General features: G+C 51.7%; 1 protein-coding gene across 4 annotated transcripts; it reads left to right on the forward strand.

Annotated features, from left to right (window-relative positions):
• The first annotated feature begins 242 nt into the window (after positions 1 to 242).
• DDN (dendrin) lies at positions 243 to 12,112 on the forward strand. 4 transcript variants are annotated; one of them, XM_082212055.1, is made up of 3 exons: positions 243 to 484; positions 7,326 to 7,409; positions 10,040 to 12,112. In XM_082212055.1, the coding sequence occupies exons 1-3, from the start codon at positions 468 to 470 to the stop codon at positions 11,811 to 11,813; spliced, it is 1,875 nt and encodes a 624-aa protein (XP_082068181.1). In that variant the 5' UTR covers positions 243 to 467; the 3' UTR covers positions 11,814 to 12,112. The 4 variants fall into 4 exon arrangements, with proteins under 4 accessions (XP_082068181.1, XP_082068182.1, XP_082068180.1 ...); XM_082212056.1 differs by lacking the exon at positions 243 to 484 and adding an exon at positions 2,256 to 3,210; XM_082212054.1 differs by lacking the exon at positions 243 to 484 and adding an exon at positions 3,221 to 6,755.
• Positions 12,113 to 13,147: the final 1,035 nt, after the last annotated feature.

Raw genomic sequence — 13,147 nt, forward strand, 5'->3', positions numbered from 1 at the left:
TTTTGCTACCACAGAGCAAATGACATGAGAGCAGCCATGCACCATAGATTGGCGCTGGTAGTCCTTCAATTCTATCCTGAGCTTACGCAGCTACTTTTGAGTCCTGGCACCCCCTCCACTCACTCCCCCCTCCACTGTTGACACAGCACATTCCCCATAGGGTGGGAGTCGGACAAGCAGAGGGTGACTAAGGCTGCACCCACTGGTTGGAGCGCCTTTGGCTTTCAGTGTGCTGCGCTTGAAGCTGACAGAGCTCAGAACTGGGATGACATGGAGCAGGTTGGGTCCTGAAATCTTGGGCTTGCTGGTATTGCTCTGTCTCGGATAACACAAGGGAGCTGGGAATTCGGTGACCATGGACAAAAGGAGTGGACCTAGAAGCAGATTCAGGGCTGGCTGAAGAGAATGTAAAAGATCAGGATATTGTGCACGAGAAAGCTGCCCTTCACCCTCACAGACGCAAACTCATGTTGCTGTTCAATAGGTACAGTACATGATTGCTTTGATCCTGCAATAGTGACCTGACTGCAGAAACTGGTTGTCACACCAGTTCACCTTCCTGGATACGGTCCGTGCGTGGAAAAGCGTGCCGCTGGGAGGAGGGTGTCTGTGCTTCCTGGATTTGGATTTCTAGCAATTATCCCCTCCACCCATGGTTTGCTCTTGGCACAGACCATTGGACCTGGGTTTGGGGGAGGTGGGGTGGTGGTGGATAGAGTAGGGGTACCATACGTCTGCATTTTTTCTGGACATTACCAGGGTTTTAAGGGTGGAATTGACGTCTGGGGGGAATTTCCAAAAGGCAGTGCTTTGTCCTGGATCTTAGGCAAGTCAACTGAAATATTGAGGGGGTTATTTTTGTGTTTTTGTAAAAAAGAAAAAATGCGAACAATTTTTGGGGTGCCCTGGTATTTACTTTTTGAAATATGGCAACCCTAGGATAGAGTAATCCAGATCTAGACATTCTCTCTTTTCCCCACTGTAACAGATTATCAATGCAGTCAGGTTGTTGGTGAATACAAAATTTGTACCAAATGGCTGGCACTACCTTGTGTCTGTTTCAGAACTAGCTCTCATGTGTGAAGATTAGGGTTTTTTTGGGGGGTGCTATTATATGACAATGTAAGCACGTGCATTTGTGTGAAAATACGGTTGTGACAATGTAGGGAAATGAGATAGTTTGGAGTTTAACAATTCTTGGACGCAGGACCTCATGCAACCAGTTGTAGCAGCTCATTCACTTGGTTTCCTCATTTCCATATTAGCAAACTGTTATGCTCTTCTCTCCCTCCCCCCACCTGCCCCCATCCATGCAAAAACTAGGGTAACTAGTTTCCTCTGTTAACCTTTGGAACGTATACAAGCCTAGTGCAGAAGAACACTCTGGATATGGGAATAAGATGGGCACCGATCATATATTTGAACTGAGGGGCCCATTTGCATGGGCACAAAGGCTTGGCAGAGATGTAAGCCGGTGACGTACACCCACCGTTTGCACACTGAAGTCTCTTTTGGTATCAGATGGAGCTGTATTCAACATGAATACCTGAGACATGGTAGGCTAAGCTTTTCCTGTGTGGCCTTGGGGCTCGGCGTTTGGTTAATTGATTCTGGAAGTTCATCTCACGTGAATCACAGAGTTGGAAGGGACCGCAAGGATCTTCTAGTCCAGGGGTCAGCAACCTTTTTCAGCAGGGGGGCCAGTCCACTGTCCCTCGGACCTTGTGGTGGGCCGGACGATATTTTGAAAAATATATATGAACGAATTCCTATGCCCCATAAATAACCCAGGGATGCATTTTAAATAAAAGGACACATTCTACTCATGTAAAAACACGCTGATTCCTGGACCATCCGCAGGTCGGATTGAGAAGGTGATTGGGCCGCATCCGGCCCCCGGGCCTTAGGTTGTCTACCCCTGTTCTAGTCCAACGCTCTGCAGTGCAAGAATCTTTTGCCAAACATGTGTCTTGAACCCACAACCCTGAGATTAAGAGCCTTGTGCTCTATCAGCTCAGCTGTCCCTGTCCTTTGACACACTCCTTTTTCATACTGGCCTCATTCCTGTGCCTTCAACAACAGCCCAACCCACAGAAACGTAACAGGTGAACTCTCTCCACGCCAGGGAAAGCTTCTGGCTAAATTTTATTGTGTGAGGATTTTTTGAATTTAATATTTGTAGTCCATTTCTCAAACAAGAATGTTGAGCTCCAAGTGGCTCATAATAATAGCGTTAAAAATAAACATTACAGTCTCTATAATCACATCAAAAAGACGTCTCTTAAGGCCCAGGAGCAGGGCCAATTAAAAAGAAAAGAAAGGAAAATTAATGTGTACATACTAGAACAGTACATTCAAAGCACATTTTCATCCTCAAAGGCTTCTGGGCACTGTAGTTTACCCCTCAAAGAGTTACAGTTCCCAGCAATCCTTAACAAACCACAATGCCCATAATTCTTTGAGACAGGAAATATGCATTGAATGTGCTGTCCTTGTCGAGACAACTCCCCATCAGCCAGATGGGAATAATAGTCACTTATCTCACAGAATTATTGTGGGCCTGAATTCAATTAGATTTATTAAGTGCTCTGCACAGGGAAATGATATAGATCAGGGATGAGGAGCTATGGACCCAATGTGGCCCTCCAGGTTTCTTTATCTGGCTCTCAAGAGTCTCCCCAGACCATAAAGGTAAAGGTAAAGGGACCCCTGACCATTAGGTCCAGTCATGACCAACTCTGGGGTTGCGGCACTCATCTCGCTTTACTGGCCGAGGGAGCCGGCGTACAGCTTCCGGGTCATGTGGCCAGCATGACTAAGCTGCTTCTGGTGAACCAGAGCAGCGCACAGAAACGCCGTTTACCTTCCCGCCGGAGCTGTACCTATTTATCTACTTGCACTTTGACGTGCTTTCGAACTGCTAGGTTGGCAGGAGCAGGGACCAAACAACGGGAGCTCACCCCGTCGCGGGGATTCGAACTACCGACCTTCTGATCGGCAAGCCCTAGGCTCTGTGGTTTAACCCACAGCACCACCCGCATCTCCAGACCATGCACCCTCCCAAACCTGCTTTGCTTTGCCCCCACCCTGAGTGTTTTTGCCTGGCTGGAATATCTCATTGGATTCCAACAGTACTTCTCTCTTGCCTGCATGGAGGACAGAGAGAGGTGTGGGAGCATGTGTAGAAAGGAAGCAGCCTTCCGTAAAAAGGTAAAACTTCGCATTTATTATTCTGCTCACTTTAGCCTCTGGCTCCTCCCCTCCACTGGCCGTGGCACCTGGAAGGCTGCTTAGATTGGACTGTGGCCGTTGAACTAAAAAAAGAGCTTCCAAGCCGTCCCTACTATTAGATTGGTTATCAATAACCCCGATCCCTTTTCCCTTGAGTCCGTCCCTGGCCCTTCGGGACCTAGATTATGGCTGCTTCCAGGGCAGGGGGGACAAAAGGATGCAAGGTCTCCTCTCTCTCTCTCCCCGTTCCCCCACCCCCGATAATAAATGGGGTTGTGTCACTGGCAGCTCTGCTAACCACCCCCATTCTTGCCATCCGTTGCCAATGCAGTTGCCAGGCTGGTGCTCAGTTGCTAGGTTTCACTTGGAGCTGGCGTGGGAGTTTGTACGGAACTCTCTCATTTACTGGGAAATTTGGCGGGGGGAGGAGAGGCAGCATTTAGTTGGGGTGAGGGGTGAATACATTTTCCAGAGAGTAAGCTATAACGCACTGAAGGTGGGGGGGGGGGTGAAGAAGAGAGAAAGGTGCCTCCCTCTGCAGCGCAGAGAGAGGACCAAGGACCACTTAAGCAAATAGCATCTCTGAGCTATGGGTGCAGCCAAGGAGGGCATCTTGTAGTTCTGGGTCAACTCCCAGCCCCTCTCCAGCCTATGAAGCTCCATTGGTACCACCATCACCAAACCTGATGCTGCCAGTTTCTACAGCTGGGATGGGGAGCCTGGCGGCTGGACTGCAGTTGCCCTGCCACCACACCTGACCACTGGGCATGCTGGCTGGGGCTGATGGGAGTCCCAAGCACAGCTGGAGTTACCACAGCAGAAGGGAGGTCCTCTTTCTCAGGGGCTGAGCCAGCGAGGAATGTGGTGTGTGTTAAGTCATGTGTCCCGCCACTGATGTGTGCTGCGCCCCCTAGTCTCCCTCAGGAATGGGGAACCTGTTCCCCCTTCATTGCTGCCGGACTCCGGCTCCCATCATGCCTGATCATTGGCCATGTGGGTTGGGGCTGCTCAGAACTGGAGTCCAACATCATCTGGTGGGTCACAGTTTCCCCATTCCTATTCCACCAGCTATTGCAGTTCCTTAACAAACAGGATTTGGGCCAATGCGCCTTTCCTCCTTGGTGTGCTGCAGTGATGGGAGATGAAACGCATGGAGAACAGCTCAGTGGCAGAGCATCTGCTTGAGGAAGGTCCTTGGTCCAATCCTGGCCACCTCCAGGTAGGACTGGAAGAGACTCCCATCCAAAAAGCTGGAAAGCCTCCGTCAGCATAGACAATATTGGGATAGGCAGACGAACAGTGTGACTTGGCATACTTCCTATCTGCCAGCACTTCCCCTGCTGCACCATTACTAATCGTGCAGGAAGCCAGTTCTAAGTTTTGAGGACTCTTGGACAAGCTCCCCAGTGGGTCTCCTTCATCTTCCCTGCTGCCACTGCCCATTTATTTGCTTCTCCCTTGAAGCCCAACCATTTCCCAGAGAAAGGATAGCTTAGATATGCAGAGGTTACTGCTCTCCAAGACAGGGCAGATCAGGGCCAGCCCAACTCATTGGCACCTGAGGCAGATTCCAAAATGGCGCCCCTTTTGTGAGGAAACAAGGTAGGAAGAAAGACTACTGTTGGGATCTGCTACCCTAGTGGATCCTGCCACCTGAGGCAGTCGCTTCACCTTGCCTCATGGGGGGTGGACCTGGGGCAGGAAGAAATAGCAAGGAGGCGGCACAGCAGAACTAGGAACAACCTGAGATTGGTGGCCGGCTCCCTCTTGGCGTATGGGACTCTGCAGGTGACTGCGTTGAATCTGACAGCCTTCCCCTTCCTAGACATTGTGAGACCTGATTCCCAAGGCATGTGTGATAGTGCAAAGCGCTTGCAGTTTGGGACCCACAAATCGGAGACGGCCCAAAATGTTTTGGTACCTCAAGGCAGAAGATCCAAATGGTGAGACTCAATAGTTAAATCATTCACCATCTGCTGCCTTTTAATGGTAACCCCAAGATTTCACCTCTGGTGTCAGGGCTGGCCCAAGACATTTCGCCGCTGGAGGTGGAGCAGTAAATGGTGCCACCCTCCCAAGTCTAGGTGACCAAGTTATTTTGGCACCTGAGGCAGACAAATCTTACAAGCACCTCCCTCCCTGGCAGTAAAGATGCAAAATAACAATGAAAACTTAAAAGAGACAGCAACTTGCTGCCCAGTTATGACTCTCAGAATTATGTGCCTGAGCAAGCTGCGTCACACTGTTTTGTGGTCAGGTCAGCCCTGTCAGAGGTGAGCTGCTTCATCCTGCCGAACAATTGGGCCGGCCCTACCACTGACCTGAGCAGCTACCTCCTACAGAGTCAAAGCCACTGGTCCAGCTACCTCAGCACTTTCTATACAGACTGACAGTGATGCTCTAGGGTTTCAGACAGGACTCTTGCCCAGCCCTGCTTGGAAACCTCCTGCACACAAAACGGATATTCCCTGTCAGCGAGTTGCAGCCTTTCCAAATGACATGCACAAGGTTAGTGATGTGAGGTTATTTCAAGTGGGTGTTCTATAGAATGTCAAAGGGAACAGAGTCTAGTGACACAGACAAGGCAGTCAATTCCTGTCAGAAAGCGGAGTGTGGCAAATGACACCCTTTCACATCCCTGGCCATCACCATGGCCTTTGGCCATGCAGTCACAGGGGAGTAGGGATGAAATGTAGTTAAGCTGCGACAAGAAAGCTTGCAATGGATGAAAGCTGCATCCCACATGATTCTAACACAATTTCAGTTCTTCATTTAAGGCACTTATACACCCTCCTTTATAAGGGACGTGGGAAGCGCTGTAGTCTAAACCACTGAGCCTCTTGGGTTTGCCAATCGAAGCTCAGCAGTTTGAATCTGCACGACTGAGTGAGCTCCCGTTGCTCTGTCCCAGTTCCTGCCAACTTAGCAGTTCAAAAGCATACCAGCATGAGTAGATAAATAGGTACCACTGTGGCGGGAAGGTAAACAGCGTTTCTGTGTGCTCTGGCCTTCATCACAGTGTTCCGTGCACCAGAAGCAGTTTAGTCATGCTGACCACATGACCCAGGAAGCTGAAGCTGTCTGTGGACAAACTCCAGCTCCCTCAGCTTGAAAAGTGAGATGAGCGCCACACCCCATAGTCACCTTTGATTGGACTTAGCCATCTAGGGGTCCTTTACCTTGACCTCACCTTATACCCTCCTTCATAAGGTTTACAATGCAAATGAAACTAAAAAGCAACAATAAAAGATACAGCTGAACAATTTAGATCAGTAAAGCAAATGGCACTATCAAGTCATGAATAAAACAGCAAAGCAAAAAAAAAATTCAGACAAGAAAATGTATTGCTAGCCTTCGGCTTAAGAGATAACCGAATGGGAGCAGGAAGCATTTAAGACCTCAACACTTGGCGTTTTCTTTAACTCATTTTCACGTGAACAGTGGGAAGGAGGGCAGGGCAGGGAGATGTGGCTTGGGCGTGAGGTGATGCACGGATACCATGCGCATCCTGTGTGGGGAACATTGTGAGAGACAGCACAGTGTTTGTCTGTGTGCAATCTGGGTGTCCTTGTGTGCCGTCGTGTCTTGCGTTTCTGTTGCTGTGTAACTATTCTCGCAGCAGCTTGTTAGTTGCAGAGGTCCTCTGTGTGTGTGTGTGTGTGCTTTTTCCCTCATGCACAGAAACAGTGTGTAGCAATGCGAGAGATCCTTGGTACATAGCTGCTTGCCTGATATGCCTTTGCAATATGCACATTTGTGTACGTCCACATACCTCTGTCTTTCCACTGGCTTCACCTGCGACCACCTGTCCCTGAGAACCCTACTTCCTGAGTGACCCTCGCCCTGTGCTGCCGACAGCTGCCCTTCTTCTCTGCCTCTGCCAGGAAACTTGCCTGCCATGTGCTGTGGGGGTGTATTGCACTCCCAGCCTCCCTTTGCCGGTGCTGCTGGGGACTCCGGCGGCTGCTAGATGTCCCAGCAAGCAGGAAGATGTTTGAATGCCCAGGTCTGAGTCCCGGAGATGCCAGACGGCTCCATGTCTGCGAGAGAACAAACCTGCTTCTTGTTGAATTTAACACAGTTTCTTGTTCCAGCCGGGATGCCATGGAAGCCGAGCTGTGGACAGGACAAGGCTACAGTGCCCCCTGGATGTACCACAGTGTGGCTGGGCAGTACACGTGAGTCCAGGACTCTTTGTGGTTGTTTTTTTTAAGGGGTTCAAAAATAGGGGGTATTTGTGGAGAAAGCTCCTGTCTTAGCTCCAATGAGCCAGCAGAGGGGGCTTAGGGGTTGGGGTTAAGGTGCTTCGGTGCTGCATCTAGTGGTTAGCATGGGGAGGGGGCAAATTTGTTTGTGTTGTAAATAATGGACGACAGCATGATCCAAAACAATGAACGTGCTAGGGGTTGCATCTAGTGTTACTCAGAGCAGACCCATTGAAATGAATGGACTTTGCTAACTCGGGTCAAAACATTTTCGTGGGTCTACTCTGAATAAAACATAGTTGGCAGCAGGCCTAGGAGTTTACCAACATTTATTTGGACCCTATATAGTGTTTTTTCTAACTGCTTAAAAGGCTTAGCATTTGTTACTCGTACAACATTCACTGAAGGTAAATTAGTGTAGTATTATACCCATAGCATAGACTGGAAGGCTAAGGCTGATAGCTGAGCTGGGGTTTGAACTAAAGGCTCGATAACTTTTGCTGCTCTGTAGCAGAAATGCTCCTAGTACGTTGCCTTGGACCAGGATTTAGTTTCTAAAATTGTGAGGTGGGGAGAATAGGCTAAAAGATGCTTGGAAGTTCGGTGTGTCAGGCTGGATTCGCTACTCCCTTAAAAGCTTGAGAGGGTGGGAGTGGGGCCACAGACTTAAACAATGAAGACAGGCACTCTCTCTGCACATGCCCAGATACACACTTATTATCACCTGAGGTGGAGTCCTGGGAAATGGGTGCAAGGGGTATGCAAAGTTCATTTCACACCTTGGGCAAGTTATTATCTGTCAGCTGGACCTATATGCTGAGGTTCAACTTGGCAATATAAGAATTATAAACCAGTTTGTATGACCAAGGAAGGGGTAATTATTAATGAGAACCGAAGGCTGGGTTAGGAAGAGGATATTGCTAGTCAGGATACCTTCTGGGGCTGAGGAATGTCTGAGTGCCTCAAAGTGTAAGCCCAGAGGCAGCATCATAGCTACAGGTGGGCGGGGGGGGGGCTAGCCAGGGTATCCCCCCCCGGGTGAAGCCCCCAAAGGCCCCCAGCCTGTATGTGTGTGTACACAAATGTGCATGGGATGGGTGCCAAACTGGGTCTTTAACCCAGGTGAAATAAATCCTAGTTTCGCACCTGCCTAGAGGCCACTGGTACAAATTACGCTCATCCAATAGTGCAAGACATTATATCCTCAGCCCCAACCCCTTCAACCAGTGAATAATATTAACCTGCTCTACATGAGTGTTGTACGAATTGCAGAGATAATGTATAGGAAGTGCTTTGAAGACTAAAAACTGCTATATAAATGCTTCATGTTTTATTGTGTTTTAAATATTTTGTTGGGAGCCACCCAGTCAGATGAGTCTCATACAAACCTTTTACCTTTCATATAAACAATAAAATTATAATTATTATTCATTCTCATTATGTTGCTGTCTCAGTAGGGTGTCACCAAAGCATCGCTTAGGAGAGTCAATTCACCCTTGGTGCACCAAATATGTGCTTCATAGCGATCAATGTCGTAAAATGTGACACCAGAGAACACACTTGTGGGCACTTAGGCTACTGATCTGAAGTACAAAACTCATCTCTGCAGACCATGCCAAATGCTACCTCAGCACATGTGGTGCCAGCCCCACAATTGTTACGGCAATAAGCCATAAACTTGCAAGTGTAATAAACTTGCAAGGGAGGAATAATGGGTTGCTTAACTCCTTCCACATTCACCAGTTCTCTCCTGCAGAAAAAATGGGAGTCAGGAGCTCGTTTTTTCTTCATTGCATCTAGGATGGTTCTTGCCCTGTTCTCAGACCTTAAATTACCAATACTGCTAGTCAGGCAGAATGGAAATGTTAGAAAAGCCTAAATTATATTACCTACCATTCTATGCTCCAGTCTTTAACAGGAGCTTACCTGAAATGACAGCAATAGCAATACTGGTTAGCTACTAGAGAAGCAACTTCAACCCACTTCATGTCACTTGAGTGCTGTTCAGGTAATTCCAGTGCACTTTGAACAAAGGCAAGGTGGAGTGTCAATGACTCTGGATGTCTTCAAGAATGCCTGGATCATTTAGCTATTATGGCTGCAATGTACAAGAAATGCTGAAGGAACCAAAATAAAGTTTTGACTGGAATGAGGTGTTGCAAAGAGGTTCGTGTGAGAGGGGAAGGGACAGGAGAGAGAACTTGTTCAGTGGTGGCGTTCATGCGCTGCAGGCAGGTTCAATTCCTGCCAGTGCCAGATGGAACCACTGCCTCTCAGTAGATGGTAATACGCTAGATGGACGCAATGGTCTGACTGGTAGAAAGCTGCTTCCTGCATCCTCAGAGTCCGAGCTAAAATTAAATGCACCAGTGATGTGAAAGGGTCATAGCTCGGTGGTAGAGCAGTGCCAGAAACTCTGGAGAGCCGCTGCTGGTCATTGCAGGCAATACTGAAGTCGGTGGGCTTTCGTATAAAGCAGCAATAAAGCCTTTCAAAGGGGGGCTGAAGCGGAGGTCTCAAGCAATGGTGTTTTCCTTCTGCGTCCTTCGGGCTTCCTGGTGGACTCACTTCCGACCTGTCTCTCTCTCTCTCTGTCCTTGCAGGCTCTTGGAGAAGCAGCTGGTCTCTGATTTCTCTCCCGCTCGCCGTGGCCCGGGCGCCCGCGTCCTGCAGGATTCAACCAACTGGCACGGTGCTCAACCCTTCCCGCCTCGCTGGGGCCCGCGGAGGCCGGAGGGCCGCTGGTTCTCGGGGAAGGATCCCAGCAAGGCGGCATCTCCCCCCCAGGCGCCAAGGCAGCCCAACCCGCCTTACGACGGGCTGCCCCCGACGTGCAGGAGAGACGTGAGCAGCCAGGCGGCAAAGGGCCCCGCCGACGGCTGCGGATGGAGCCGAGGAGCCGCCAGGGGCAAAGGCGAGCTCCCTGCCCGGGCCCCTCCAAGCTACGAGGCCCACATGCTGCTGCGGCTCCGGGCCGGGCCGGGCCCCCGGAAGGAGAACTGGCCTCGCCCGCCGCCCTATATTGCCCCGCCATCCTACGAGGCGCCCCACCGCACCGTGCAGCCCAAGCAGCGCGCCAGCAAGGAAGCCTCGACGGCGAAGCCCAGCCAGGCGGAAGCCCCCAAGAAAGGCCGAGAGGGAACCCGGAGGGCCTGCGAGTCCGGACCGACGGGCCGGAAGGCAGGGCGAAGCCCGTCGAAGCTGCCTGGCAGCTGGAGCTACCTCTCCGGAGCCACGACGTGGGGAGGAGGCTGCGGGGCGCGGCCGGAGCCAGCAGGGTCCCGCTACCCTTTAGGGTCCTGCTGGGAGGCGAGCCCCCAGCACCGGGGCCACACCCTGCCCCGGGCAACGAAGAGGGGCCAGCCTGGCCGACCCCACCCTGGCCGTCCCCTCCAGCACACGCTCCCTGCCGGCTGGGGCTTCAGCCACGCAGCTGGCTGGCCTGAAGCCGCCGCCGCCGTCGGAGGTGAGAGCAAAGCAGCGGGCGAGCGGCGAAGGGGCAGCTTCCCCAAGTGGAAGGAGCCGGGAGGGAGCCACGCTCACAGATCGACGCCCCGAAGGCGCGGAGGTCTGTTTGTCATCGACGCCACGTGCGTGGTGATCCAAGCCCACTACATCCCGCCCCCTCGGACGGAGCGGGTCCGCTACCTGGGCCGCGAAGAGACCAGCGCCGCCCCGCCGCCCGGCTCCCCGGCCCCGGCGTCGATGGAGGAGCGAGCTGCTCGCATCCTGGGTCTCTCCGTCAGCGAGCTGGGCTTCGCGGGGGCGGGAGGAGAGGCCCCGGGGCCAGGGAGCCCTGCGCGCGGGGCGGCGGGGAGCTGCAAGAGCGACGCGGCTCCTTTCGGGGATGCGGCTGCAGTGGGGCAGCCTGCGGGGCCTCCTTCGGGCCCGGCCAGCCCCGCGAAGCCCTTAGCAGCCCCCGACGGGTCCCAGGCTGGGCCTACGGAGCTAGCCGGGCTGGCCTGCCCCAGCCAGAGAGGGGCAGCCGCTCCTGGCCAGGAAGGCGGCTGCCCGCCCCGAGGCGGAAAAGAAGCCGCAGCCAAGCCCGCGCTGCCCTCGCCGAGCAGATCCTACGTCCGGGATCTGAAGGAAGCCATGTCGAGGATCCGCCGGCACACCGCGCCGGATTCGGACACGGACGAGGAGCTGGAGCAGGAGTGGCAGCCGGTCTCCGGGCGAGCAGCCTGCAAGCGGCGGCTGGGCGAAGGCGCCCTCTGCTACAGCAGCAGCAGCAGCCTCGACAGCAGCAGCTCCAATGCCACCGTGGTGCCCGGGAGCGCCCCCCTTGGCCTGCGGAAGGGGCCCGAGTCCGGCTGGGAACTGCCGGCTGCGGGTGGAAGCGGCTTGAGCCGGGCGGAAGCAGGACCACAGCCATGAAATGTCTGAGAAGAGAGACTGTGACACCCACGTCAGAGCCCCATACCCGCCAGCACCCCCACCCCACCCCGTCTCCCAAGTGCCTGGTATCCCTATGCCTCTGCCCAGCTCCTTCTCCTTGCCACAGGCTCAGGGACACACGTGTGTTCAGGGCCGTGGGGTGCGGATGCGGAAGGATATAAACGTGTAGTTGTAACACTTCCCATATCAGGTTCTGTACTCAAGTGTGTGTTTGGTGTAAGAATGGAGCCTCCATGTTCAGAGGCAGTATATCTGATTACTAGATGCTAGGGAGAACCTAGAGGATAGCCATCGCTGTAACACCCTAGAATGCTGAACCTCCCAGGAACCTCCTTAGTTCAGGGATGGGGAAGCTTAGGCCTCAGGGTCAGGGCCAATTGTGGCCCTTCAGGCCTTTCTGCCTGCCTCTCGGGACTCTCTCCTGGCCACACATCCTGCCGGCTCCTCTGCGCACTCTTCTTGGGTGCTTTTGCCAGCCTGGAGTGTGTTGCTGAATACTAGCAATGCTTCTTGCTTGCCTGGACAGAGGGTAGAGAGGGCTGCCCGAGTGCACCTAGAAGCTAGGCTCCTGCACAAAGGGAAACATTTGTTGCTCCACCTACTTTTGCTTCTGACCCCGCCTCCATGTGGCCCCTGGATAGAAGGGAATGTGGCCCTTGAGCTAATAAAGGTTCCCTGCCTTAGCTGGAGACAGACAAGAGGGGGCAGAACAGGTTTGATCAGGCAAGGCTATCCTTACATAGCAGGGATATTTCCAACAAAGCTACCAAGACGTTTCCCCCCTGCTTTTCTATGTCCATATGATTATTGCGGTCCATGTGTGCCAGGTATTCAGGAACTAATAATAATAATAATAATAATAATAATAATAATAATAATAATAAACATGTCTTTCAAACACAGAAGCTGGGTGATGCGTTCTCAGTTTGATTAAGCCAAGAGATACATCAGTGCCTCCTAACACTCCAAAGAAGTACAAGTCAAGATCCATACATCAACATTTCAGGAGAGAATTAATATAAGAGTGTATTCACGTTAGCATGAAAATGGTTTATCATTGTTCAGTGAGCTGCTGAGACAGTGCTTAAGCAACTGCCCTCCTTTGCATGTCTACTTGGAAGTAGGCTGCCCTGAGTTCCATGGGAATTCATTCCAAGAAAGCAGGTGTGTAACTGCAGCCTAAGAACATCAGTTTCTTTTTGAAATGGTCCATTTAATTAAAACAAGAACAACATCAGCCCAATAGTTGAAGATGAACAATACTCTATTAGAAACAAAATTTAAAAAATCCTTCCAGTAGCACTTTAAAGACC

The sequence above is a fragment of the Podarcis vaucheri genome (assembly GCF_965113315.1).
Source record: "Podarcis vaucheri genome assembly, chromosome: 2".
Classification (NCBI taxonomy): domain Eukaryota; kingdom Metazoa; phylum Chordata; class Lepidosauria; order Squamata; family Lacertidae; genus Podarcis; species Podarcis vaucheri.

Coding starts and splice junctions, on each gene's coding strand:
- DDN (XM_082212053.1), top strand. CDS start 7,222: ATGTTTGAATGCCCAGGTCTGAGTCCCGGAGATGCCAGACGGCTCCAT. Junction 7,410..10,039: donor AGTGTGGCTGGGCAGTACAC/GTGAGTCCAGGA, acceptor CTGTCCTTGCAG/GCTCTTGGAGAAGCAGCTGG.